The sequence below is a fragment of the Copadichromis virginalis genome, linkage group LG16 (assembly GCF_057382275.1).
Source record: "Copadichromis virginalis isolate Kocher_CV1m ecotype Utaka linkage group LG16, C_Virginalis_male_GT1.1, whole genome shotgun sequence".
Taxonomy (NCBI): Eukaryota; Metazoa; Chordata; class Actinopteri; order Cichliformes; family Cichlidae; genus Copadichromis; species Copadichromis virginalis.
Window position 1 is genome coordinate 34,034,900 of NC_140633.1, and position 26,096 is coordinate 34,060,995.

The following is a 26,096-nucleotide window of genomic DNA, read 5'->3' on the forward strand; positions in this document are numbered from 1 at the left end:
TAAGAGACATGAGATTTACCATATGTTTAACTTGGTCAATCAAATATTTTGCAGCTAAAGAGAAACATCTTGAAATTAAACTCTTTCTTCACAAGCACAACTATTTAAAAAAAAAAAAGACAATCCACTAGCTAACTGAACACAGCAAATCACATTTGGTTTCTTTTCACACTGTTTCCTACCATGATACTGGAGATTACAAAGGAGTCACGTTCTTACCGGTCACTGTTGGTGTCATGGGCGTGGCCCTCACTATCACTTTGCTCATTACAGAAGAGAGCTGTTCTTGGACACTGGGAAGGTCAGTGAACTCGGACACTGACAGAGCATAACTGGGCTCATATGATATTTTCTGCAGCTCTCTAGCATCTGAGGTCCTAGTTCCAATGCCAATCACATAAATGCCTTGCTGTTTGAGAGCTGAGCCTGGGCTATCTACATTATCAAAAGACCTTCCCCCAGTTAGTAAGATCAATATCTGTGGGACACCCTGCAGGCGTCTACTTCCAGAGGAGTTTGTAAAGACGTTGTCTCTGACGTATTGGAGAGCTGCCCCAGTGTTTAGGGGTCTTCCTCCTCTGTGTCTAAGCCCTCTGACCGAGTCCACCACATCCTCCCTTGTGGTATATGTGTTCAGATAGAAATGGACCTCTGGTTCTCTGCTGTACTGGACCACAGAGACATGGTCTTTGTTTTCTCCCACATTGATTTTCTCCACCACTCTCTCTACAAAATCACGCATGGCAGGAAAGCCATTCCTTGTGCCATCAGAACCATCCAGAAGGAATACAATATCTTTTCTGTCACGTGAAGCTGAGAAAAGACAGTAGGACAAAAAAATGAAAACCTTTCACAAAGCTTGTGAGATTATCTTTCACTGGCACACTAATATTTTAACAACACTAGCCTGGCCTACTTCTGTTTTAGAAAGACCACAGCATGCTACCAACTGGTTTGAAATGCACAAAAAACCTATACACACATCACATTCATTTATTTGCTTTTCCTCACTGTAGCTGAAATTAGTAACTTTTGGAGCCAGCAATAGGATGTGTCTGACAACGTACCAATTACGGTTGGTAATTCTGGGGTGACTTCAAAAACTGCAGCTTCCACAGAGGACTCAAGTTGCTGTTGCACTTTGGGTAGGTCAGTAAGTTCAGACACAGATAGAGCATAACTGGGCTCGCCAGTTATGGTCTGAAGTTCTCTGGGGTCAGAGCCTCGGGTTCCAATTGCAATGGTCAAGACACCCAGCTGTTTGAGAGCAGAGGCTGGTTCATCAATACTGTCAAATGATCTTCCACCAGTGATCAATATTAGGACCTGCGGAACTCCTGAGGGCCGCCTGCTTCCGGCAGAGGCCGTGAAGACGTTATCCCTCAAGTACCGGAGAGCTGCTCCAGTGTTGAGGGGTCGTCCGCCTTTGTGCCTCAAACCTCTGACACTGTCAAGGACCTCTCTTTTTGTGGTGTACGTGTTCAGATAGAACTGGACGGCTGGATCGCTGCTGTACTGAACAACCGACACACGGTCTTTGCCATCATCCACACTGAGTGTGTCTACTTGTTTTTGGACAAAGTCTCTCATAGCTGGGAATCCACTTCTAGTAGCATCAGATCCATCCAGCAAAAACACCACATCCCTTCCTGCTGGCTGTCTGACCACTAAGAGACATGAGATTTACCATATGTTTAACTTGGTCAATCAAATATTTTGCAGTTAAAAAGCACCATGGTAAAATTGAACTCTTTCTTTACAACCACAACTATTTTATAAAAAAAACAAAAACGAAAACAGACCAAAAAAAAGGGAAAAACAATCCACTGGCTGATTAAACACAGCAAAACCAAATGATTTCTTTTCACACTGTTTCCTACAATGATACTGGACTTTGAAGATGGGTCATGTTCTTACCAGTCACTGTTGGGGTCAAAGGTGTGACCCTCATTGGCACTGTGCTCATTACAGAAGAGAGCTGTTCTTGAACATTGGGAAGGTCAGTGAACTCAGACACAGATACAGCATGACTGGGCTCGCCAGTTATGGTCTGAAGTTCTCTGGGGTCAGAGCCTCGGGTTCCAATTGCAATGGTCAAGACACCCAGCTGTTTGAGAGCAGAGGCTGGTTCATCAATACTGTCAAATGATCTTCCACCAGTGATCAATATTAGGACCTGCGGAGCTCCTGAGGACCGCCTGCTTCCGGCAGAGGCCGTGAAGACGTTATCCCTCAAGTACCGGAGAGCTGCTCCAGTGTTGAGGGGTCGTCCGCCTTTGTGCCTCAAACCTCTGACACTGTCAAGGACCTCTCTTTTTGTGGTGTAAGTGTTCAGATAGAACTGGACGGCTGGATCGCTGCTGTACTGAACAACCGACACACGGTCTTTGCCATCATCCACACTGAGTGTGTCTACTTGTTTTTGGACAAAGTCTCTCATAGCTGGGAATCCACTTCTAGTAGCATCAGATCCATCCAGCAAAAACACCACATCCCTTCCTGCTGGCTGTCTGACCACTAAGAGACATGAGATTTACCATATGTTTAACTTGGTCAATCAAATATTTTGCAGCTAAAAAGCACCATGGTAAAATTGAACTCTTTCTTTACAACCACAACTATTTTATAAAAAAAACAAAAAACAAAAACGAAAACAGAACAAAAAAAAAGGGAAAAACAATCCACTGGCTGATTAAACACAGCAAAACCAAATGATTTCTTTTCACACTGTTTCCTACAATGATACTGGACTTTGAAGATGGGTCATGTTCTTACCAGTCACTGTTGGGGTCAAAGGTGTGACCCTCATTGGCACTGTGCTCATTACAGAAGAGAGCTGTTCTTGAACATTGGGAAGGTCAGTGAACTCAGACACAGATACAGCATGACTGGGCTCGCCAGTTATGGTCTGAAGTTCTCTGGGGTCAGAGCCTCGGGTTCCAATTGCAATGGTCAAGACACCCAGCTGTTTGAGAGCAGAGGCTGGTTCATCAATACTGTCAAATGATCTTCCACCAGTGATCAATATTAGGACCTGCGGAACTCCTGATGGCCGCCTGCTTCCGGCAGAGGCCGTGAAGACGTTATCCCTCAAGTACCGGAGAGCTGCTCCAGTGTTGAGGGGTCGTCCGCCTTTGTGCCTCAAACCTCTGACACTGTCAAGGACCTCTCTTTTTGTGGTGTATGTGTTCAGATAGAACTGGACGGCTGGATCACTGCTGTACTGAACAACCGACACACGGTCTTTGCCATCATCCACACTGAGTGTGTCTACTTGTTTTTGGACAAAGTCTCTCATAGCTGGGAATCCACTTCTAGTAGCATCAGATCCATCCAGCAAAAACACCACATCCCTTCCTGCTGGCTGTCTGACCACTAAGAGACATGAGATTTACCATATGTTTAACTTGGTCAATCAAATATTTTGCAGCTAAAGAGAAACATCTTGAAATTGAACTCTTTCTTCGAAAGCACAACTATTTTTTAAAAAAAAAGACAATCCACTAGCTAACTGAACACAGCAAATCACATTTGGTTTCTTTTCACACTGTTTCCTACCATGATACTGGAGATTACAAAGGAGTCACGTTCTTACCGGTCACTGTTGGTGTCATGGGCGTGGCCCTCACTATCACTTTGCTCATTACAGAAGAGAGCTGTTCTTGGACACTGGGAAGGTCAGTGAACTCGGACACTGACAGAGCATAACTGGGCTCATATGATATTTTCTGCAGCTCTCTAGCATCTGAGGTCCTAGTTCCAATGCCAATCACATAAATGCTCTGCTGTTTGAGAGCTGAGGCTGGGCTATCTACATTGTCAAAAGACCTTCCCCCAGTTAGTAAGATCAATATCTGTGGGACACCCTGCAGGCGTCTACTTCCAGAGGAGTTTGTAAAGACGTTGTCTCTGACGTATTGGAGAGCTGCCCCAGTGTTTAGGGGTCTTCCTCCTCTGTGTCTAAGCCCTCTGACCGAGTCCACCACATCCTCCCTTGTGGTATATGTGTTCAGATAGAAATGGACCTCTGGTTCTCTGCTGTACTGGACCACAGAGACATGGTCTTTGTTTTCTCCCACATTGATTTTCTCCACCACTCTCTCTACAAAATCACGCATGGCAGGAAAGCCATTCCTTGTGCCATCAGAACCATCCAGAAGGAATACAATATCTTTTCTGTCACGTGAAGCTGAGAAAAGACAGTAGGACAAAAAAATGAAAACCTTTCACAAAGCTTGTGAGATTATCTTTCACTGGCACACTAATATTTTAACAACACTAGCCTGGCCTACTTCTGTTTTAGAAAGACCACAGCATGCTACCAACTGGTTTGAAATGCACAAAAAACCTATACACACATCACATTCATTTATTTGCTTTTCCTCACTGTAGCTGAAATTAGTAACTTTTGGAGCCAGCAATAGGATGTGTCTGACAACGTACCAATTACGGTTGGTAATTCTGGGGTGACTTCAAAAACTGCAGCTTCCACAGAGGACTCAAGTTGCTGTTGCACTTTGGGTAGGTCAGTAAGTTCAGACACAGATACAGCATAACTGGGCTCGCCAGTTATGGTCTGAAGTTCTCTGGGGTCAGAGCCTCGGGTTCCAATTGCAATGGTCAAGACACCCAGCTGTTTGAGAGCAGAGGCTGGTTCATCAATACTGTCAAATGATCTTCCACCAGTGATCAATATTAGGACCTGCGGAACTCCTGATGGCCGCCTGCTTCCGGCAGAGGCCGTGAAGACGTTATCCCTCAAGTACCGGAGAGCTGCTCCAGTGTTGAGGGGTCGTCCGCCTTTGTGCCTCAAACCTCTGACACTGTCAAGGACCTCTCTTTTTGTGGTGTACGTGTTCAGATAGAACTGGACGGCTGGATCGCTGCTGTACTGAACAACCGACACACGGTCTTTGCCATCATCCACACTGAGTGTGTCTACTTGTTTTTGGACAAAGTCTCTCATAGCTGGGAATCCACTTCTAGTAGCATCAGATCCATCCAGCAAAAACACCACATCCCTTCTTGCTGGCTGTCTGACCACTAAGAGACATGAGATTTACCATATGTTTAACTTGGTCAATCAAATATTTTGCAGCTAAAGAGAAACATCTTGAAATTGAACTCTTTCTTCGCAAGCACAACTATTTAAAAAAAAGACAATCCACTAGCTAACTGAACACAGCAAATCACATTTGGTTTCTTTTCACACTGTTTCCTACTATGATACTGGAGATTACAAAAGAGTCACGTTCTTACCGGTCACTGTTGGTGTCATGGGCGTGGCCCTCACTATCACTTTGCTCATTACAGAAGAGAGCTGTTCTTGGACACTGGGAAGGTCAGTGAACTCGGACACTGACAGAGCATAACTGGGCTCATATGATATTTTCTGCAGCTCTCTAGCATCTGAGGTCCTAGTTCCAATGCCAATCACATAAATGCCCTGCTGTTTGAGAGCTGAGGCTGGGCTATCTACATTGTCAAAAGACCTTCCCCCAGTTAGTAAGATCAATATCTGTGGGACACCCTGCAGGCGTCTACTTCCAGAGGAGTTTGTAAAGACGTTGTCTCTGACGTATTGGAGAGCTGCCCCAGTGTTTAGGGGTCTTCCTCCTCTGTGTCTAAGCCCTCTGACCGAGTCCACCACATCCTCCCTTGTGGTATATGTGTTCAGATAGAAATGGACCTCTGGTTCTCTGCTGTACTGGACCACAGAGACATGGTCTTTGTTTTCTCCCACATTGATTTTCTCCACCACTCTCTCTACAAAATCACGCATGGCAGGAAAGCCATTCCTTGTGCCATCAGAACCATCCAGAAGGAATACAATATCTTTTCTGTCACGTGAAGCTGAGAAAAGACAGTAGGACAAAAAAATGAAAACCTTTCACAAAGCTTGTGAGATTATCTTTCACTGGCACACTAATATTTTAACAACACTAGCCTGGCCTACTTCTGTTTTAGAAAGACCACAGCATGCTACCAACTGGTTTGAAATGCACAAAAAACCTATACACACATCACATTCATTTATTTGCTTTTCCTCACTGTAGCTAAAATTAATAACTTTTGGAGCAAGCAACAGGATGTGTCTGACAACGTACCAATTACGGTTGGTAATTCTGGGGTGACTTCAAAAACTGCAGCTTCCACAGAGGACTCAAGTTGCTGTTGCACTTTGGGTAGGTCAGTAAGTTCAGACACAGATAGAGCATAACTGGGCTCGCCAGTTATGGTCTGAAGTTCTCTGGGGTCAGAGCCTCGGGTTCCAATTGCAATGGTCAAGACACCCAGCTGTTTGAGAGCAGAGGCTGGTTCATCAATACTGTCAAATGATCTTCCACCAGTGATCAATATTAGGACCTGCGGAACTCCTGAGGGCCGCCTGCTTCCGGCAGAGGCCGTGAAGACGTTATCCCTCAAGTACCGGAGAGCTGCTCCAGTGTTGAGGGGTCGTCCGCCTTTGTGCCTCAAACCTCTGACACTGTCAAGGACCTCTCTGTTTGTGGTGTACGTGTTCAGATAGAACTGGACGGCTGGATCGCTGCTGTACTGAACAACCGACACACGGTCTTTGCCATCATCCACACTGAGTGTGTCTACTTGTTTTTGGACAAAGTCTCTCATAGCTGGGAATCCACTTCTAGTAGCATCAGATCCATCCAGCAAAAACACCACATCCCTTCCTGCTGGCTGTCTGACCACTAAGAGACATGAGATTTACCATATGTTTAACTTGGTCAATCAAATATTTTGCAGCTAAAAAGCACCATGGTAAAAGTGAACTCTTTCTTTACAACCACAACTATTTTATAAAAAAAACAAAAAACAAAAACGAAAACAGAACAAAAAAAAAAAGGAAAAACAATCCACTGGCTGATTAAACACAGCAAAACCAAATGATTTCTTTTCACACTGTTTCCTACAATGATACTGGACTTTGAAGATGGGTCATGTTCTTACCAGTTACTGTTGGGGTCAAAGGTGTGACCCTCATTGGCACTGTGCTCATTACAGAAGAGAGCTGTTCTTGAACATTGGGAAGGTCAGTGAACTCAGACACAGATACAGCATGACTGGGCTCGCCAGTTATGGTCTGAAGTTCTCTGGGGTCAGAGCCTCGGGTTCCAATTGCAATGGTCAAGACACCCAGCTGTTTGAGAGCAGAGGCTGGTTCATCAATACTGTCAAATGATCTTCCACCAGTGATCAATATTAGGACCTGCGGAACTCCTGATGGCCGCCTGCTTCCGGCAGAGGCCGTGAAGACGTTATCCCTCAAGTACCGGAGAGCTGCTCCAGTGTTGAGGGGTCGTCCGCCTTTGTGCCTCAAACCTCTGACACTGTCAAGGACCTCTCTTTTTGTGGTGTACGTGTTCAGATAGAACTGGACGGCTGGATCGCTGCTGTACTGAACAACCGACACACGGTCTTTGCCATCATCCACACTGAGTGTGTCTACTTGTTTTTGGACAAAGTCTCTCATAGCTGGGAATCCACTTCTAGTAGCATCAGATCCATCCAGCAAAAACACCACATCCCTTCCTGCTGGCTGTCTGACCACTAAGAGACATGAGATTTACCATATGTTTAACTTGGTCAATCAAATATTTTGCAGCTAAAGAGAAACATCTTGAAATTGAACTCTTTCTTCGCAAGCACAACTATTTAAAAAAAAAAAAAAAGACAATCCACTAGCTAACTGAACACAGCAAATCACATTTGGTTTCTTTTCACACTGTTTCCTACCATGATACTGGAGATTACAAAAGAGTCACGTTCTTACCGGTCACTGTTGGTGTCATGGGCGTGGCCCTCACTATCACTTTGCTCATTACAGAAGAGAGCTGTTCTTGGACACTGGGAAGGTCAGTGAACTCGGACACTGACAGAGCATAACTGGGCTCATATGATATTTTCTGCAGCTCTCTAGCATCTGAGGTCCTAGTTCCAATGCCAATCACATAAATGCCCTGCTGTTTGAGAGCTGAGGCTGGGCTATCTACATTGTCAAAAGACCTTCCCCCAGTTAGTAAGATCAATATCTGTGGGACACCCTGCAGGCGTCTACTTCCAGAGGAGTTTGTAAAGACGTTGTCTCTGACGTATTGGAGAGCTGCCCCAGTGTTTAGGGGTCTTCCTCCTCTGTGTCTAAGCCCTCTGACCGAGTCCACCACATCCTCCCTTGTGGTATATGTGTTCAGATAGAAATGGACCTCTGATTCTCTGCTGTACTGGACCACAGAGACATGGTCTTTGTTTTCTCCCACATTGATTTTCTCCACCACTCTCTCTACAAAATCACGCATGGCAGGAAAGCCATTCCTTGTGCCATCAGAACCATCCAGAAGGAATACAATATCTTTTCTGTCACGTGAAGCTGAGAAAAGACAGTAGGACAAAAAAATGAAAACCTTTCACAAAGCTTGTGAGATTATCTTTCACTGGCACACTAATATTTTAACAACACTAGCCTGGCCTACTTCTGTTTTAGAAAGACCACAGCATGCTACCAACTGGTTTGAAATGCACAAAAAACCTATACACACATCACATTCATTTATTTGCTTTTCCTCACTGTAGCTAAAATTAATAACTTTTGGAGCAAGCAACAGGATGTGTCTGACAACGTACCAATTACGGTTGGTAATTCTGGGGTGACTTCAAAAACTGCAGCTTCCACAGAGGACTCAAGTTGCTGTTGCACTTTGGGTAGGTCAGTAAGTTCAGACACAGATAGAGCATAACTGGGCTCGCCAGTTATGGTCTGAAGTTCTCTGGGGTCAGAGCCTCGGGTTCCAATTGCAATGGTCAAGACACCCAGCTGTTTGAGAGCAGAGGCTGGTTCATCAATACTGTCAAATGATCTTCCACCAGTGATCAATATTAGGACCTGCGGAACTCCTGAGGGCCGCCTGCTTCCGGCAGAGGCCGTGAAGACGTTATCCCTCAAGTACCGGAGAGCTGCTCCAGTGTTGAGGGGTCGTCCGCCTTTGTGCCTCAAACCTCTGACACTGTCAAGGACCTCTCTTTTTGTGGTGTACGTGTTCAGATAGAACTGGACGGCTGGATCGCTGCTGTACTGAACAACCGACACACGGTCTTTGCCATCATCCACACTGAGTGTGTCTACTTGTTTTTGGACAAAGTCTCTCATAGCTGGGAATCCACTTCTAGTAGCATCAGATCCATCCAGCAAAAACACCACATCCCTTCCTGCTGGCTGTCTGACCACTAAGAGACATGAGATTTACCATATGTTTAACTTGGTCAATCAAATATTTTGCAGCTAAAAAGCACCATGGTAAAAGTGAACTCTTTCTTTACAACCACAACTATTTTATAAAAAAAACAAAAAACAAAAACGAAAACAGAACAAAAAAAAAAAGGAAAAACAATCCACTGGCTGATTAAACACAGCAAAACCAAATGATTTCTTTTCACACTGTTTCCTACAATGATACTGGACTTTGAAGATGGGTCATGTTCTTACCAGTTACTGTTGGGGTCAAAGGTGTGACCCTCATTGGCACTGTGCTCATTACAGAAGAGAGCTGTTCTTGAACATTGGGAAGGTCAGTGAACTCAGACACAGATACAGCATGACTGGGCTCGCCAGTTATGGTCTGAAGTTCTCTGGGGTCAGAGCCTCGGGTTCCAATTGCAATGGTCAAGACACCCAGCTGTTTGAGAGCAGAGGCTGGTTCATCAATACTGTCAAATGATCTTCCACCAGTGATCAATATTAGGACCTGCGGAACTCCTGATGGCCGCCTGCTTCCGGCAGAGGCCGTGAAGACGTTATCCCTCAAGTACCGGAGAGCTGCTCCAGTGTTGAGGGGTCGTCCGCCTTTGTGCCTCAAACCTCTGACACTGTCAAGGACCTCTCTTTTTGTGGTGTACGTGTTCAGATAGAACTGGACGGCTGGATCGCTGCTGTACTGAACAACCGACACACGGTCTTTGCCATCATCCACACTGAGTGTGTCTACTTGTTTTTGGACAAAGTCTCTCATAGCTGGGAATCCACTTCTAGTAGCATCAGATCCATCCAGCAAAAACACCACATCCCTTCCTGCTGGCTGTCTGACCACTAAGAGACATGAGATTTACCATATGTTTAACTTGGTCAATCAAATATTTTGCAGCTAAAGAGAAACATCTTGAAATTGAACTCTTTCTTCGCAAGCACAACTATTTAAAAAAAAAAAAAAGACAATCCACTAGCTAACTGAACACAGCAAATCACATTTGGTTTCTTTTCACACTGTTTCCTACCATGATACTGGAGATTACAAAAGAGTCACGTTCTTACCGGTCACTGTTGGTGTCATGGGCGTGGCCCTCACTATCACTTTGCTCATTACAGAAGAGAGCTGTTCTTGGACACTGGGAAGGTCAGTGAACTCGGACACTGACAGAGCATAACTGGGCTCATATGATATTTTCTGCAGCTCTCTAGCATCTGAGGTCCTAGTTCCAATGCCAATCACATAAATGCCCTGCTGTTTGAGAGCTGAGGCTGGGCTATCTACATTGTCAAAAGACCTTCCCCCAGTTAGTAAGATCAATATCTGTGGGACACCCTGCAGGCGTCTACTTCCAGAGGAGTTTGTAAAGACGTTGTCTCTGACGTATTGGAGAGCTGCCCCAGTGTTTAGGGGTCTTCCTCCTCTGTGTCTAAGCCCTCTGACCGAGTCCACCACATCCTCCCTTGTGGTATATGTGTTCAGATAGAAATGGACCTCTGATTCTCTGCTGTACTGGACCACAGAGACATGGTCTTTGTTTTCTCCCACATTGATTTTCTCCACCACTCTCTCTACAAAATCACGCATGGCAGGAAAGCCATTCCTTGTGCCATCAGAACCATCCAGAAGGAATACAATATCTTTTCTGTCACGTGAAGCTGAGAAAAGACAGTAGGACAAAAAAATGAAAACCTTTCACAAAGCTTGTGAGATTATCTTTCACTGGCACACTAATATTTTAACAACACTAGCCTGGCCTACTTCTGTTTTAGAAAGACCACAGCATGCTACCAACTGGTTTGAAATGCACAAAAAACCTATACACACATCACATTCATTTATTTGCTTTTCCTCACTGTAGCTAAAATTAATAACTTTTGGAGCAAGCAACAGGATGTGTCTGACAACGTACCAATTACGGTTGGTAATTCTGGGGTGACTTCAAAAACTGCAGCTTCCACAGAGGACTCAAGTTGCTGTTGCACTTTGGGTAGGTCAGTAAGTTCAGACACAGATAGAGCATAACTGGGCTCGCCAGTTATGGTCTGAAGTTCTCTGGGGTCAGAGCCTCGGGTTCCAATTGCAATGGTCAAGACACCCAGCTGTTTGAGAGCAGAGGCTGGTTCATCAATACTGTCAAATGATCTTCCACCAGTGATCAATATTAGGACCTGCGGAACTCCTGATGGCCGCCTGCTTCCGGCAGAGGCCGTGAAGACGTTATCCCTCAAGTACCGGAGAGCTGCTCCAGTGTTGAGGGGTCGTCCGCCTTTGTGCCTCAAACCTCTGACACTGTCAAGGACCTCTCTTTTTGTGGTGTACGTGTTCAGATAGAACTGGACGGCTGGATCGCTGCTGTACTGAACAACCGACACACGGTCTTTGCCATCATCCACACTGAGTGTGTCTACTTGTTTTTGGACAAAGTCTCTCATAGCTGGGAATCCACTTCTAGTAGCATCAGATCCATCCAGCAAAAACACCACATCCCTTCCTGCTGGCTGTCTGACCACTAAGAGACATGAGATTTACCATATGTTTAACTTGGTCAATCAAATATTTTGCAGCTAAAAAGCACCATGGTAAAAGTGAACTCTTTCTTTACAACCACAACTATTTTATAAAAAAAACAAAAAACAAAAACGAAAACAGAACAAAAAAAAAAGGAAAAACAATCCACTGGCTGATTAAACACAGCAAAACCAAATGATTTCTTTTCACACTGTTTCCTACAATGATACTGGACTTTGAAGATGGGTCATGTTCTTACCAGTTACTGTTGGGGTCAAAGGTGTGACCCTCATTGGCACTGTGCTCATTACAGAAGAGAGCTGTTCTTGAACATTGGGAAGGTCAGTGAACTCAGACACAGATACAGCATGACTGGGCTCGCCAGTTATGGTCTGAAGTTCTCTGGGGTCAGAGCCTCGGGTTCCAATTGCAATGGTCAAGACACCCAGCTGTTTGAGAGCAGAGGCTGGTTCATCAATACTGTCAAATGATCTTCCACCAGTGATCAATATTAGGACCTGCGGAACTCCTGATGGCCGCCTGCTTCCGGCAGAGGCCGTGAAGACGTTATCCCTCAAGTACCGGAGAGCTGCTCCAGTGTTGAGGGGTCGTCCGCCTTTGTGCCTCAAACCTCTGACACTGTCAAGGACCTCTCTTTTTGTGGTGTACGTGTTCAGATAGAACTGGACGGCTGGATCGCTGCTGTACTGAACAACCGACACACGGTCTTTGCCATCATCCACACTGAGTGTGTCTACTTGTTTTTGGACAAAGTCTCTCATAGCTGGGAATCCACTTCTAGTAGCATCAGATCCATCCAGCAAAAACACCACATCCCTTCCTGCTGGCTGTCTGACCACTAAGAGACATGAGATTTACCATATGTTTAACTTGGTCAATCAAATATTTTGCAGCTAAAGAGAAACATCTTGAAATTGAACTCTTTCTTCGCAAGCACAACTATTTAAAAAAAAAAAAAAAGACAATCCACTAGCTAACTGAACACAGCAAATCACATTTGGTTTCTTTTCACACTGTTTCCTACCATGATACTGGAGATTACAAAAGAGTCACGTTCTTACCGGTCACTGTTGGTGTCATGGGCGTGGCCCTCACTATCACTTTGCTCATTACAGAAGAGAGCTGTTCTTGGACACTGGGAAGGTCAGTGAACTCGGACACTGACAGAGCATAACTGGGCTCATATGATATTTTCTGCAGCTCTCTAGCATCTGAGGTCCTAGTTCCAATGCCAATCACATAAATGCCCTGCTGTTTGAGAGCTGAGGCTGGGCTATCTACATTGTCAAAAGACCTTCCCCCAGTTAGTAAGATCAATATCTGTGGGACACCCTGCAGGCGTCTACTTCCAGAGGAGTTTGTAAAGACGTTGTCTCTGACGTATTGGAGAGCTGCCCCAGTGTTTAGGGGTCTTCCTCCTCTGTGTCTAAGCCCTCTGACCGAGTCCACCACATCCTCCCTTGTGGTATATGTGTTCAGATAGAAATGGACCTCTGATTCTCTGCTGTACTGGACCACAGAGACATGGTCTTTGTTTTCTCCCACATTGATTTTCTCCACCACTCTCTCTACAAAATCACGCATGGCAGGAAAGCCATTCCTTGTGCCATCAGAACCATCCAGAAGGAATACAATATCTTTTCTGTCACGTGAAGCTGAGAAAAGACAGTAGGACAAAAAAATGAAAACCTTTCACAAAGCTTGTGAGATTATCTTTCACTGGCACACTAATATTTTAACAACACTAGCCTGGCCTACTTCTGTTTTAGAAAGACCACAGCATGCTACCAACTGGTTTGAAATGCACAAAAAACCTATACACACATCACATTCATTTATTTGCTTTTCCTCACTGTAGCTAAAATTAATAACTTTTGGAGCAAGCAACAGGATGTGTCTGACAACGTACCAATTACGGTTGGTAATTCTGGGGTGACTTCAAAAACTGCAGCTTCCACAGAGGACTCAAGTTGCTGTTGCACTTTGGGTAGGTCAGTAAGTTCAGACACAGATACAGCATGACTGGGCTCGCCAGTTATGGTCTGAAGTTCTCTGGGGTCAGAGCCTCGGGTTCCAATTGCAATGGTCAAGACACCCAGCTGTTTGAGAGCAGAGGCTGGTTCATCAATACTGTCAAATGATCTTCCACCAGTGATCAATATTAGGACCTGCGGAACTCCTGATGGCCGCCTGCTTCCGGCAGAGGCCGTGAAGACGTTATCCCTCAAGTACCGGAGAGCTGCTCCAGTGTTGAGGGGTCGTCCGCCTTTGTGCCTCAAACCTCTGACACTGTCAAGGACCTCTCTTTTTGTGGTGTACGTGTTCAGATAGAACTGGACGGCTGGATCGCTGCTGTACTGAACAACCGACACACGGTCTTTGCCATCATCCACACTGAGTGTGTCTACTTGTTTTTGGACAAAGTCTCTCATAGCTGGGAATCCACTTCTAGTAGCATCAGATCCATCCAGCAAAAACACCACATCCCTTCCTGCTGGCTGTCTGACCACTAAGAGACATGAGATTTACCATATGTTTAACTTGGTCAATCAAATATTTTGCAGCTAAAGAGAAACATCTTGAAATTGAACTCTTTCTTCGCAAGCACAACTATTTAAAAAAAAAAAAAGACAATCCACTAGCTAACTGAACACAGCAAATCACATTTGGTTTCTTTTCACACTGTTTCCTACCATGATACTGGAGATTACAAAGGAGTCACGTTCTTACCGGTCACTGTTGGTGTCATGGGCGTGGCCCTCACTATCACTTTGCTCATTACAGAAGAGAGCTGTTCTTGGACACTGGGAAGGTCAGTGAACTCGGACACTGACAGAGCATAACTGGGCTCATATGATATTTTCTGCAGCTCTCTAGCATCTGAGGTCCTAGTTCCAATGCCAATCACATAAATGCCCTGCTGTTTGAGAGCTGAGGCTGGGCTATCTACATTGTCAAAAGACCTTCCCCCAGTTAGTAAGATCAATATCTGTGGGACACCCTGCAGGCGTCTACTTCCAGAGGAGTTTGTAAAGACGTTGTCTCTGACGTATTGGAGAGCTGCCCCAGTGTTTAGGGGTCTTCCTCCTCTGTGTCTAAGCCCTCTGACCGAGTCCACCACATCCTCCCTTGTGGTATATGTGTTCAGATAGAAATGGACCTCTGGTTCTCTGCTGTACTGGACCACAGAGACATGGTCTTTGTTTTCTCCCACATTGATTTTCTCCACCACTCTCTCTACAAAATCACGCATGGCAGGAAAGCCATTCCTTGTGCCATCAGAACCATCCAGAAGGAATACAATATCTTTTCTGTCACGTGAAGCTGAGAAAAGACAGTAGGACAAAAAAATGAAAACCTTTCACAAAGCTTGTGAGATTATCTTTCACTGGCACACTAATATTTTAACAACACTAGCCTGGCCTACTTCTGTTTTAGAAAGACCACAGCATGCTACCAACTGGTTTGAAATGCACAAAAAACCTATACACACATCACATTCATTTATTTGCTTTTCCTCACTGTAGCTAAAATTAATAACTTTTGGAGCAAGCAACAGGATGTGTCTGACAACGTACCAATTACGGTTGGTAATTCTGGGGTGACTTCAAAAACTGCAGCTTCCACAGAGGACTCAAGTTGCTGTTGCACTTTGGGTAGGTCAGTAAGTTCAGACACAGATAGAGCATAACTGGGCTCGCCAGTTATGGTCTGAAGTTCTCTGGGGTCAGAGCCTCGGGTTCCAATTGCAATGGTCAAGACACCCAGCTGTTTGAGAGCAGAGGCTGGTTCATCAATACTGTCAAATGATCTTCCACCAGTGATCAATATTAGGACCTGCGGAACTCCTGAGGGCCGCCTGCTTCCGGCAGAGGCCGTGAAGACGTTATCCCTCAAGTACCGGAGAGCTGCTCCAGTGTTGAGGGGTCGTCCGCCTTTGTGCCTCAAACCTCTGACACTGTCAAGGACCTCTCTTTTTGTGGTGTACGTGTTCAGATAGAACTGGACGGCTGGATCGCTGCTGTACTGAACAACCGACACACGGTCTTTGCCATCATCCACACTGAGTGTGTCTACTTGTTTTTGGACAAAGTCTCTCATAGCTGGGAATCCACTTCTAGTAGCATCAGATCCATCCAGCAAAAACACCACATCCCTTCCTGCTGGCTGTCTGACCACTAAGAGACATGAGATTTACCATATGTTTAACTTGGTCAATCAAATATTTTGCAGCTAAAAAGCACCATGGTAAAAGTGAACTCTTTCTTTACAACCACAACTATTTTATAAAAAAAACAAAAACGAAAACAGAACAAAAAAAAAGGAAAAACAATCCACTGGCTGATTAAACACAGCAAAACCAAATGATTTCTTTTCACACTGTTTCCTACAATGATACTGGACTTTGAAGATGGGTCATGTTCTTACCAGTTACTGTTGGGGTCAAAGGTGTGACCCTCATTGGCACTGTGCTCATTACAGAAGAGAGCTGTTCTTGAACATTGGGAAGGTCAGTGAACTCAGACACAGATACAGCATGACTGGGCTCGCCAGTTATGGTCTGAAGTTCTCTGGGGTCAGAGCCTCGGGTTCCAATTGCAATGGTCAAGACACCCAGCTGTTTGAGAGCAGAGGCTGGTTCATCAATACTGTCAAATGATCTTCCACCAGTGATCAATATTAGGACCTGCGGAACTCCTGATGGCCGCCTGCTTCCGGCAGAGGCCGTGAAGACGTTATCCCTCAAGTACCGGAGAGCTGCTCCAGTGTTGAGGGGTCGTCCGCCTTTGTGCCTCAAACCTCTGACACTGTCAAGGACCTCTCTTTTTGTGGTGTACGTGTTCAGATAGAACTGGACGGCTGGATCGCTGCTGTACTGAACAACCGACACACGGTCTTTGCCATCATCCACACTGAGTGTGTCTACTTGTTTTTGGACAAAGTCTCTCATAGCTGGGAATCCACTTCTAGTAGCATCAGATCCATCCAGCAAAAACACCACATCCCTTCCTGCTGGCTGTCTGACCACTAAGAGACATGAGATTTACCATATGTTTAACTTGGTCAATCAAATATTTTGCAGCTAAAAAGCACCATGGTAAAAGTGAACTCTTTCTTTACAACCACAACTATTTTATAAAAAAAACAAAAACGAAAACAGAACAAAAAAAAAGGGAAAAACAATCCACTGGCTGATTAAACACAGCAAAACCAAATGATTTCTTTTCACACTGTTTCCTACAATGATACTGGACTTTGAAGATGGGTCATGTTCTTACCAGTTACTGTTGGGGTCAAAGGTGTGACCCTCATTGGCACTGTGCTCATTACAGAAGAGAGCTGTTCTTGAACATTGGGAAGGTCAGTGAACTCAGACACAGATACAGCATGACTGGGCTCGCCAGTTATGGTCTGAAGTTCTCTGGGGTCAGAGCCTCGGGTTCCAATTGCAATGGTCAAGACACCCAGCTGTTTGAGAGCAGAGGCTGGTTCATCAATACTGTCAAATGATCTTCCACCAGTGATCAATATTAGGACCTGCGGAACTCCTGATGGCCGCCTGCTTCCGGCAGAGGCCGTGAAGACGTTATCCCTCAAGTACCGGAGAGCTGCTCCAGTGTTGAGGGGTCGTCCGCCTTTGTGCCTCAAACCTCTGACACTGTCAAGGACCTCTCTTTTTGTGGTGTACGTGTTCAGATAGAACTGGACGGCTGGATCGCTGCTGTACTGAACAACCGACACACGGTCTTTGCCATCATCCACACTGAGTGTGTCTACTTGTTTTTGGACAAAGTCTCTCATAGCTGGGAATCCACTTCTAGTAGCATCAGATCCATCCAGCAAAAACACCACATCCCTTCCTGCTGGCTGTCTGACCACTAAGAGACATGAGATTTACCATATGTTTAACTTGGTCAATCAAATATTTTGCAGCTAAAGAGAAACATCTTGAAATTGAACTCTTTCTTCGCAAGCACAACTATTTAAAAAAAAAAAAAAAGACAGTCCACTAGCTAACTGAACACAGCAAATCACATTTGGTTTCTTTTCACACTGTTTCCTACCATGATACTGGAGATTACAAAGGAGTCACGTTCTTACCGGTCACTGTTGGTGTCATGGGCGTGGCCCTCACTATCACTTTGCTCATTACAGAAGAGAGCTGTTCTTGGACACTGGGAAGGTCAGTGAACTCGGACACTGACAGAGCATAACTGGGCTCATATGATATTTTCTGCAGCTCTCTAGCATCTGAGGTCCTAGTTCCAATGCCAATCACATAAATGCCCTGCTGTTTGAGAGCTGAGGCTGGGCTATCTACATTGTCAAAAGACCTTCCCCCAGTTAGTAAGATCAATATCTGTGGGACACCCTGCAGGCGTCTACTTCCAGAGGAGTTTGTAAAGACGTTGTCTCTGACGTATTGGAGAGCTGCCCCAGTGTTTAGGGGTCTTCCTCCTCTGTGTCTAAGCCCTCTGACCGAGTCCACCACATCCTCCCTTGTGGTATATGTGTTCAGATAGAAATGGACCTCTGGTTCTCTGCTGTACTGGACCACAGAGACATGGTCTTTGTTTTCTCCCACATTGATTTTCTCCACCACTCTCTCTACAAAATCACGCATGGCAGGAAAGCCATTCCTTGTGCCATCAGAACCATCCAGAAGGAATACAATATCTTTTCTGTCACGTGAAGCTGAGAAAAGACAGTAGGACAAAAAAATGAAAACCTTTCACAAAGCTTGTGAGATTATCTTTCACTGGCACACTAATATTTTAACAACACTAGCCTGGCCTACTTCTGTTTTAGAAAGACCACAGCATGCTACCAACTGGTTTGAAATGCACAAAAAACCTATACACACATCACATTCATTTATTTGCTTTTCCTCACTGTAGCTAAAATTAATAACTTTTGGAGCAAGCAACAGGATGTGTCTGACAACGTACCAATTACGGTTGGTAATTCTGGGGTGACTTCAAAAACTGCAGCTTCCACAGAGGACTCAAGTTGCTGTTGCACTTTGGGTAGGTCAGTAAGTTCAGACACAGATAGAGCATAACTGGGCTCGCCAGTTATGGTCTGAAGTTCTCTGGGGTCAGAGCCTCGGGTTCCAATTGCAATGGTCAAGACACCCAGCTGTTTGAGAGCAGAGGCTGGTTCATCAATACTGTCAAATGATCTTCCACCAGTGATCAATATTAGGACCTGCGGAACTCCTGAGGGCCGCCTGCTTCCGGCAGAGGCCGTGAAGACGTTATCCCTCAAGTACCGGAGAGCTGCTCCAGTGTTGAGGGGTCGTCCGCCTTTGTGCCTCAAACCTCTGACACTGTCAAGGACCTCTCTTTTTGTGGTGTACGTGTTCAGATAGAACTGGACGGCTGGATCGCTGCTGTACTGAACAACCGACACACGGTCTTTGCCATCATCCACACTGAGTGTGTCTACTTGTTTTTGGACAAAGTCTCTCATAGCTGGGAATCCACTTCTAGTAGCATCAGATCCATCCAGCAAAAACACCACATCCCTTCCTGCTGACTGTCTGACCACTAAGAGACATGAGATTTACCATATGTTTAACTTGGTCAATCAAATATTTTGCAGCTAAAAAGCACCATGGTAAAAGTGAACTCTTTCTTTACAACCACAACTATTTTATAAAAAAAACAAAAAACAAAAACGAAAACAGAACAAAAAAAAAAAGGAAAAACAATCCACTGGCTGATTAAACACAGCAAAACCAAATGATTTCTTTTCACACTGTTTCCTACAATGATACTGGACTTTGAAGATGGGTCATGTTCTTACCAGTTACTGTTGGGGTCAAAGGTGTGACCCTCATTGGCACTGTGCTCATTACAGAAGAGAGCTGTTCTTGAACATTGGGAAGGTCAGTGAACTCAGACACAGATACAGCATGACTGGGCTCGCCAGTTATGGTCTGAAGTTCTCTGGGGTCAGAGCCTCGGGTTCCAATTGCAATGGTCAAGACACCCAGCTGTTTGAGTGCAGAGGCTGGTTCATCAATACTGTCAAATGATCTTCCACCAGTGATCAATATTAGGACCTGCGGAACTCCTGATGGCCGCCTGCTTCCGGCAGAGGCCGTGAAGACGTTATCCCTCAAGTACCGGAGAGCTGCTCCAGTGTTGAGGGGTCGTCCGCCTTTGTGCCTCAAACCTCTGACACTGTCAAGGACCTCTCTTTTTGTGGTGTACGTGTTCAGATAGAACTGGACGGCTGGATCGCTGCTGTACTGAACAACCGACACACGGTCTTTGCCATCATCCACACTGAGTGTGTCTACTTGTTTTTGGACAAAGTCTCTCATAGCTGGGAATCCACTTCTAGTAGCATCAGATCCATCCAGCAAAAACACCACATCCCTTCCTGCTGGCTGTCTGACCACTAAGAGACATGAGATTTACCATATGTTTAACTTGGTCAATCAAATATTTTGCATCTAAAGAGAAACATCTTGAAATTGAACTCTTTCTTCGCAAGCACAACTATTTAAAAAAAAAAAAGACAATCCACTAGCTAACTGAACACAGCAAATCACATTTGGTTTCTTTTCACACTGTTTCCTACCATGATACTGGAGATTACAAAGGAGTCACGTTCTTACCGATCACTGTTGGTGTCATGGGCGTGGCCCTCACTATCACTTTGCTCATTACAGAAGAGAGCTGTTCTTGGACACTGGGAAGGTCAGTGAACTCGGACACTGACAGAGCATAACTGGGCTCATATGATATTTTCTGCAGCTCTCTAGCATCTGAGGTCCTAGTTCCAATGCCAATCACATAAATGCCCTGCTGTTTGAGAGCTGAGGCTGGGCTATCTACATTGTCAAAAGACCTTCCCCCAGTTAGTAAGATCAATATCTGTGGGACACCCTGCAGGCGTCTACTTCCAGAGGAGTTTGTAAAGACGTTGTCTCTGACGTATTGGAGAGCTGCCCCAGTGTTTAGGGGTCTTCCTCCTCTGTGTCTAAGCCCTCTGACCGAGTCCACCACATCCTCCCTTGTGGTATATGTGTTCAGATAGAAATGGACCTCTGGTTCTCTGCTGTACTGGACCACAGAGACATGGTCTTTGTTTTCTCCCACATTGATTTTCTCCACCACTCTCTCTACAAAATCACGCATGGCAGGAAAGCCATTCCTTGTGCCATCAGAACCATCCAGAAGGAATACAATATCTTTTCTGTCACGTGAAGCTGAGAAAAGACAGTAGGACAAAAAAATGAAAACCTTTCACAAAGCTTGTGAGATTATCTTTCACTGGCACACTAATATTTTAACAACACTAGCCTGGCCTACTTCTGTTTTAGAAAGACCACAGCATGCTACCAACTGGTTTGAAATGCACAAAAAACCTATACACACATCACATTCATTTATTTGCTTTTCCTCACTGTAGCTAAAATTAATAACTTTTGGAGCAAGCAACAGGATGTGTCTGACAACGTACCAATTACGGTTGGTAATTCTGGGGTGACTTCAAAAACTGCAGCTTCCACAGAGGACTCAAGTTGCTGTTGCACTTTGGGTAGGTCAGTAAGTTCAGACACAGATAGAGCATAACTGGGCTCGCCAGTTATGGTCTGAAGTTCTCTGGGGTCAGAGCCTCGGGTTCCAATTGCAATGGTCAAGACACCCAGCTGTTTGAGAGCAGAGGCTGGTTCATCAATACTGTCAAATGATCTTCCACCAGTGATCAATATTAGGACCTGCGGAACTCCTGAGGGCCGCCTGCTTCCGGCAGAGGCCGTGAAGACGTTATCCCTCAAGTACCGGAGAGCTGCTCCAGTGTTGAGGGGTCGTCCGCCTTTGTGCCTCAAACCTCTGACACTGTCAAGGACCTCTCTTTTTGTGGTGTACGTGTTCAGATAGAACTGGACGGCTGGATCGCTGCTGTACTGAACAACCGACACACGGTCTTTGCCATCATCCACACTGAGTGTGTCTACTTGTTTTTGGACAAAGTCTCTCATAGCTGGGAATCCACTTCTAGTAGCATCAGATCCATCCAGCAAAAACACCACATCCCTTCCTGCTGGCTGTCTGACCACTAAGAGACATGAGATTTACCATATGTTTAACTTGGTCAATCAAATATTTTGCAGCTAAAAAGCACCATGGTAAAAGTGAACTCTTTCTTTACAACCACAACTATTTTATAAAAAAAACAAAAAACAAAAACGAAAACAGAACAAAAAAAAAGGAAAAACAATCCACTGGCTGATTAAACACAGCAAAACCAAATGATTTCTTTTCACACTGTTTCCTACAATGATACTGGACTTTGAAGATGGGTCATGTTCTTACCAGTTACTGTTGGGGTCAAAGGTGTGACCCTCATTGGCACTGTGCTCATTACAGAAGAGAGCTGTTCTTGAACATTGGGAAGGTCAGTGAACTCAGACACAGATACAGCATGACTGGGCTCGCCAGTTATGGTCTGAAGTTCTCTGGGGTCAGAGCCTCGGGTTCCAATTGCAATGGTCAAGACACCCATCTGTTTGAGAGCAGAGGCTGGTTCATCAATACTGTCAAATGATCTTCCACCAGTGATCAATATTAGGACCTGCGGAACTCCTGATGGCCGCCTGCTTCCGGCAGAGGCCGTGAAGACGTTATCCCTCAAGTACCGGAGAGCTGCTCCAGTGTTGAGGGGTCGTCCGCCTTTGTGCCTCAAACCTCTGACACTGTCAAGGACCTCTCTTTTTGTGGTGTACGTGTTCAGATAGAACTGGACGGCTGGATCGCTGCTGTACTGAACAACCGACACACGGTCTTTGCCATCATCCACACTGAGTGTGTCTACTTGTTTTTGGACAAAGTCTCTCATAGCTGGGAATCCACTTCTAGTAGCATCAGATCCATCCAGCAAAAACACCACATCCCTTCCTGCTGGCTGTCTGACCACTAAGAGACATGAGATTTACCATATGTTTAACTTGGTCAATCAAATATTTTGCAGCTAAAGAGAAACATCTTGAAATTGAACTCTTTCTTCGCAAGCACAACTATTTAAAAAAAAAAAAAAGACAATCCACTAGCTAACTGAACACAGCAAATCACATTTGGTTTCTTTTCACACTGTTTCCTACCATGATACTGGAGATTACAAAGGAGTAACGTTCTTACCGGTCACTGTTGGTGTCATGGGCGTGGCCCTCACTATCACTTTGCTCATTACAGAAGAGAGCTGTTCTTGGACACTGGGAAGGTCAGTGAACTCGGACACTGACAGAGCATAACTGGGCTCATATGATATTTTCTGCAGCTCTCTAGCATCTGAGGTCCTAGTTCCAATGCCAATCACATAAATGCCCTGCTGTTTGAGAGCTGAGGCTGGGCTATCTACATTGTCAAAAGACCTTCCCCCAGTTAGTAAGATCAATATCTGTGGGACACCCTGCAGGCGTCTACTTCCAGAGGAGTTTGTAAAGACGTTGTCTCTGACGTATTGGAGAGCTGCCCCAGTGTTTAGGGGTCTTCCTCCTCTGTGTCTAAGCCCTCTGACCGAGTCCACCACATCCTCCCTTGTGGTATATGTGTTCAGATAGAAATGGACCTCTGATTCTCTGCTGTACTGGACCACAGAGACATGGTCTTTGTTTTCTCCCACATTGATTTTCTCCACCACTCTCTCTACAAAATCACGCATGGCAGGAAAGCCATTCCTTGTGCCATCAGAACCATCCAGAAGGAATACAATATCTTTTCTGTCACGTGAAGCTGAGAAAAGACAGTAGGACAAAAAAATGAAAACCTTTCACAAAGCTTGTGAGATTATCTTTCACTGGCACACTAATATTTTAACAACACTAGCCTGGCCTACTTCTGTTTTAGAAAGACCACAGCATGCTACCAACTGGTTTGAAATGCACAAAAAACCTATACACACATCACATTCATTTATTTGCTTTTCCTCACTGTAGCTAAAATTAATAACTTTTGGAGCAAGCAACAGGATGTGTCTGACAACGTACCAATTACGGTTGGTAATTCTGGGGTGACTTCAAAAACTGCAGCTTCCACAGAGGACTCAAGTTGCTGTTGCACTTTGGGTAGGTCAGTAAGTTCAGACACAGATAGAGCATAACTGGGCTCGCCAGTTATGGTCTGAAGTTCTCTGGGGTCAGAGCCTCGGGTTCCAATTGCAATGGTCAAGACACCCAGCTGTTTGAGAGCAGAGGCTGGTTCATCAATACTGTCAAATGATCTTCCACCAGTGATCAATATTAGGACCTGCGGAACTCCTGAGGGCCGCCTGCTTCCGGCAGAGGCCGTGAAGACGTTATCCCTCAAGTACCGGAGAGCTGCTCCAGTGTTGAGGGGTCGTCCGCCTTTGTGCCTCAAACCTCTGACACTGTCAAGGACCTCTCTTTTTGTGGTGTACGTGTTCAGATAGAACTGGACGGCTGGATCGCTGCTGTACTGAACAACCGACACACGGTCTTTGCCATCATCCACACTGAGTGTGTCTACTTGTTTTTGGACAAAGTCTCTCATAGCTGGGAATCCACTTCTAGTAGCATCAGATCCATCCAGCAAAAACACCACATCCCTTCCTGCTGGCTGTCTGACCACTAAGAGACATGAGATTTACCATATGTTTAACTTGGTCAATCAAATATTTTGCAGCTAAAAAGCACCATGGTAAAAGTGAACTCTTTCTTTACAACCACAACTATTTTATAAAAAAAACAAAAAACAAAAACGAAAACAGAACAAAAAAAAAAAGGAAAAACAATCCACTGGCTGATTAAACACAGCAAAACCAAATGATTTCTTTTCACACTGTTTCCTACAATGATACTGGACTTTGAAGATGGGTCATGTTCTTACCAGTTACTGTTGGGGTCAAAGGTGTGACCCTCATTGGCACTGTGCTCATTACAGAAGAGAGCTGTTCTTGAACATTGGGAAGGTCAGTGAACTCAGACACAGATACAGCATGACTGGGCTCGCCAGTTATGGTCTGAAGTTCTCTGGGGTCAGAGCCTCGGGTTCCAATTGCAATGGTCAAGACACCCAGCTGTTTGAGAGCAGAGGCTGGTTCATCAATACTGTCAAATGATCTTCCACCAGTGATCAATATTAGGACCTGCGGAACTCCTGATGGCCGCCTGCTTCCGGCAGAGGCCGTGAAGACGTTATCCCTCAAGTACCGGAGAGCTGCTCCAGTGTTGAGGGGTCGTCCGCCTTTGTGCCTCAAACCTCTGACACTGTCAAGGACCTCTCTTTTTGTGGTGTACGTGTTCAGATAGAACTGGACGGCTGGATCGCTGCTGTACTGAACAACCGACACACGGTCTTTGCCATCATCCACACTGAGTGTGTCTACTTGTTTTTGGACAAAGTCTCTCATAGCTGGGAATCCACTTCTAGTAGCATCAGATCCATCCAGCAAAAACACCACATCCCTTCCTGCTGGCTGTCTGACCACTAAGAGACATGAGATTTACCATATGTTTAACTTGGTCAATCAAATATTTTGCAGCTAAAAAGCACCATGGTAAAAGTGAACTCTTTCTTTACAACCACAACTATTTTATAAAAAAAACAAAAAACAAAAACGAAAACAGAACAAAAAAAAAAGGAAAAACAATCCACTGGCTGATTAAACACAGCAAAACCAAATGATTTCTTTTCACACTGTTTCCTACAATGATACTGGACTTTGAAGATGGGTCATGTTCTTACCAGTTACTGTTGGGGTCAAAGGTGTGACCCTCATTGGCACTGTGCTCATTACAGAAGAGAGCTGTTCTTGAACATTGGGAAGGTCAGTGAACTCAGACACAGATACAGCATGACTGGGCTCGCCAGTTATGGTCTGAAGTTCTCTGGGGTCAGAGCCTCGGGTTCCAATTGCAATGGTCAAGACACCCAGCTGTTTGAGAGCAGAGGCTGGTTCATCAATACTGTCAAATGATCTTCCACCAGTGATCAATATTAGGACCTGCGGAACTCCTGAGGGCCGCCTGCTTCCGGCAGAGGCCGTGAAGACGTTATCCCTCAAGTACCGGAGAGCTGCTCCAGTGTTGAGGGGTCGTCCGCCTTTGTGCCTCAAACCTCTGACACTGTCAAGGACCTCTCTTTTTGTGGTGTACGTGTTCAGATAGAACTGGACGGCTGGATCGCTGCTGTACTGAACAACCGACACACGGTCTTTGCCATCATCCACACTGAGTGTGTCTACTTGTTTTTGGACAAAGTCTCTCATAGCTGGGAATCCACTTCTAGTAGCATCAGATCCATCCAGCAAAAACACCACATCCCTTCCTGCTGG

The 26,096-nt window shown here is 45.1% G+C and overlaps 11 protein-coding genes across 15 annotated transcripts in view; all 11 read right to left on the reverse strand.

Moving 5' to 3' along the window:
• LOC146691177 (collagen alpha-3(VI) chain-like) overlaps positions 1 to 26,096 on the reverse strand; it is a 105,214-nt gene that overhangs the window by 39,099 nt on the left and 40,019 nt on the right. The gene's annotated exons all lie outside the window — the stretch shown is intronic.
• Positions 136 to 2,440, reverse strand: LOC146691181 (collagen alpha-3(VI) chain-like). The gene is made up of 3 exons (XM_085434469.1): positions 1,918 to 2,440; positions 1,068 to 1,667; positions 136 to 813 (listed from the first exon to the last, which is right to left on the reverse strand). Exons 1-3 carry the CDS (start codon positions 2,438 to 2,440, stop codon positions 197 to 199), a joined length of 1,740 nt encoding a protein of 579 aa, XP_085290595.1. The 3' UTR covers positions 136 to 196.
• LOC146691182 (collagen alpha-3(VI) chain-like) lies at positions 2,735 to 4,966 on the reverse strand. Of its 2 annotated transcripts, none has more exons than XM_085434487.1 (2): positions 3,596 to 4,416; positions 2,735 to 3,375 (listed from the first exon to the last, which is right to left on the reverse strand). In XM_085434487.1, the coding sequence occupies exons 1-2, from the start codon at positions 4,116 to 4,118 to the stop codon at positions 2,735 to 2,737; spliced, it is 1,164 nt and encodes a 387-aa protein (XP_085290613.1). In that variant the 5' UTR covers positions 4,119 to 4,416. The 2 variants fall into 2 exon arrangements, with proteins under 2 accessions (XP_085290613.1, XP_085290614.1); XM_085434488.1 differs by lacking the exon at positions 2,735 to 3,375 and adding an exon at positions 4,444 to 4,966 and having other exon boundaries at positions 3,512 to 4,189.
• On the reverse strand, positions 5,237 to 7,489 carry LOC146691183 (collagen alpha-3(VI) chain-like). The gene is made up of 3 exons (XM_085434471.1): positions 6,967 to 7,489; positions 6,108 to 6,707; positions 5,237 to 5,853 (listed from the first exon to the last, which is right to left on the reverse strand). The coding sequence occupies exons 1-3, from the start codon at positions 7,487 to 7,489 to the stop codon at positions 5,237 to 5,239; spliced, it is 1,740 nt and encodes a 579-aa protein (XP_085290597.1).
• On the reverse strand, positions 7,766 to 10,019 carry LOC146691184 (collagen alpha-3(VI) chain-like). The gene is made up of 3 exons (XM_085434479.1): positions 9,497 to 10,019; positions 8,638 to 9,222; positions 7,766 to 8,383 (listed from the first exon to the last, which is right to left on the reverse strand). Exons 1-3 carry the CDS (start codon positions 10,017 to 10,019, stop codon positions 7,767 to 7,769), a joined length of 1,725 nt encoding a protein of 574 aa, XP_085290605.1. The 3' UTR covers position 7,766.
• On the reverse strand, positions 10,295 to 12,547 carry LOC146691185 (collagen alpha-3(VI) chain-like). The gene is made up of 3 exons (XM_085434468.1): positions 12,025 to 12,547; positions 11,167 to 11,766; positions 10,295 to 10,912 (listed from the first exon to the last, which is right to left on the reverse strand). The coding sequence occupies exons 1-3, from the start codon at positions 12,545 to 12,547 to the stop codon at positions 10,296 to 10,298; spliced, it is 1,740 nt and encodes a 579-aa protein (XP_085290594.1). The 3' UTR covers position 10,295.
• Positions 12,824 to 14,218, reverse strand: LOC146691186 (collagen alpha-3(VI) chain-like). The gene is made up of 2 exons (XM_085434489.1): positions 13,696 to 14,218; positions 12,824 to 13,441 (listed from the first exon to the last, which is right to left on the reverse strand). Exons 1-2 carry the CDS (start codon positions 14,216 to 14,218, stop codon positions 12,825 to 12,827), a joined length of 1,140 nt encoding a protein of 379 aa, XP_085290615.1. The 3' UTR covers position 12,824.
• Positions 14,409 to 17,588, reverse strand: LOC146691187 (collagen alpha-3(VI) chain-like). Of its 2 annotated transcripts, XM_085434472.1 has the most exons (3): positions 16,215 to 16,737; positions 15,365 to 15,949; positions 14,409 to 15,110 (listed from the first exon to the last, which is right to left on the reverse strand). In XM_085434472.1, exons 1-3 carry the CDS (start codon positions 16,735 to 16,737, stop codon positions 14,494 to 14,496), a joined length of 1,725 nt encoding a protein of 574 aa, XP_085290598.1. In that variant the 3' UTR covers positions 14,409 to 14,493. The 2 variants fall into 2 exon arrangements, with proteins under 2 accessions (XP_085290598.1, XP_085290600.1); XM_085434474.1 differs by lacking the exons at positions 14,409 to 15,110; positions 15,365 to 15,949 and adding an exon at positions 17,066 to 17,588 and having other exon boundaries at positions 16,174 to 16,814.
• Positions 17,816 to 20,118, reverse strand: LOC146691188 (collagen alpha-3(VI) chain-like). The gene is made up of 3 exons (XM_085434475.1): positions 19,596 to 20,118; positions 18,737 to 19,321; positions 17,816 to 18,482 (listed from the first exon to the last, which is right to left on the reverse strand). Exons 1-3 carry the CDS (start codon positions 20,116 to 20,118, stop codon positions 17,866 to 17,868), a joined length of 1,725 nt encoding a protein of 574 aa, XP_085290601.1. The 3' UTR covers positions 17,816 to 17,865.
• On the reverse strand, positions 20,300 to 22,643 carry LOC146691189 (collagen alpha-3(VI) chain-like). Its single transcript, XM_085434470.1, has 3 exons — positions 22,121 to 22,643; positions 21,264 to 21,863; positions 20,300 to 21,009 (listed from the first exon to the last, which is right to left on the reverse strand). The coding sequence occupies exons 1-3, from the start codon at positions 22,641 to 22,643 to the stop codon at positions 20,393 to 20,395; spliced, it is 1,740 nt and encodes a 579-aa protein (XP_085290596.1). The 3' UTR covers positions 20,300 to 20,392.
• On the reverse strand, positions 22,920 to 26,030 carry LOC146691190 (collagen alpha-3(VI) chain-like). Of its 2 annotated transcripts, XM_085434482.1 has the most exons (3): positions 24,650 to 25,172; positions 23,791 to 24,375; positions 22,920 to 23,536 (listed from the first exon to the last, which is right to left on the reverse strand). In XM_085434482.1, the coding sequence occupies exons 1-3, from the start codon at positions 25,170 to 25,172 to the stop codon at positions 22,920 to 22,922; spliced, it is 1,725 nt and encodes a 574-aa protein (XP_085290608.1). The 2 variants fall into 2 exon arrangements, with proteins under 2 accessions (XP_085290608.1, XP_085290609.1); XM_085434483.1 differs by lacking the exons at positions 22,920 to 23,536; positions 23,791 to 24,375 and adding an exon at positions 25,508 to 26,030 and having other exon boundaries at positions 24,609 to 25,249.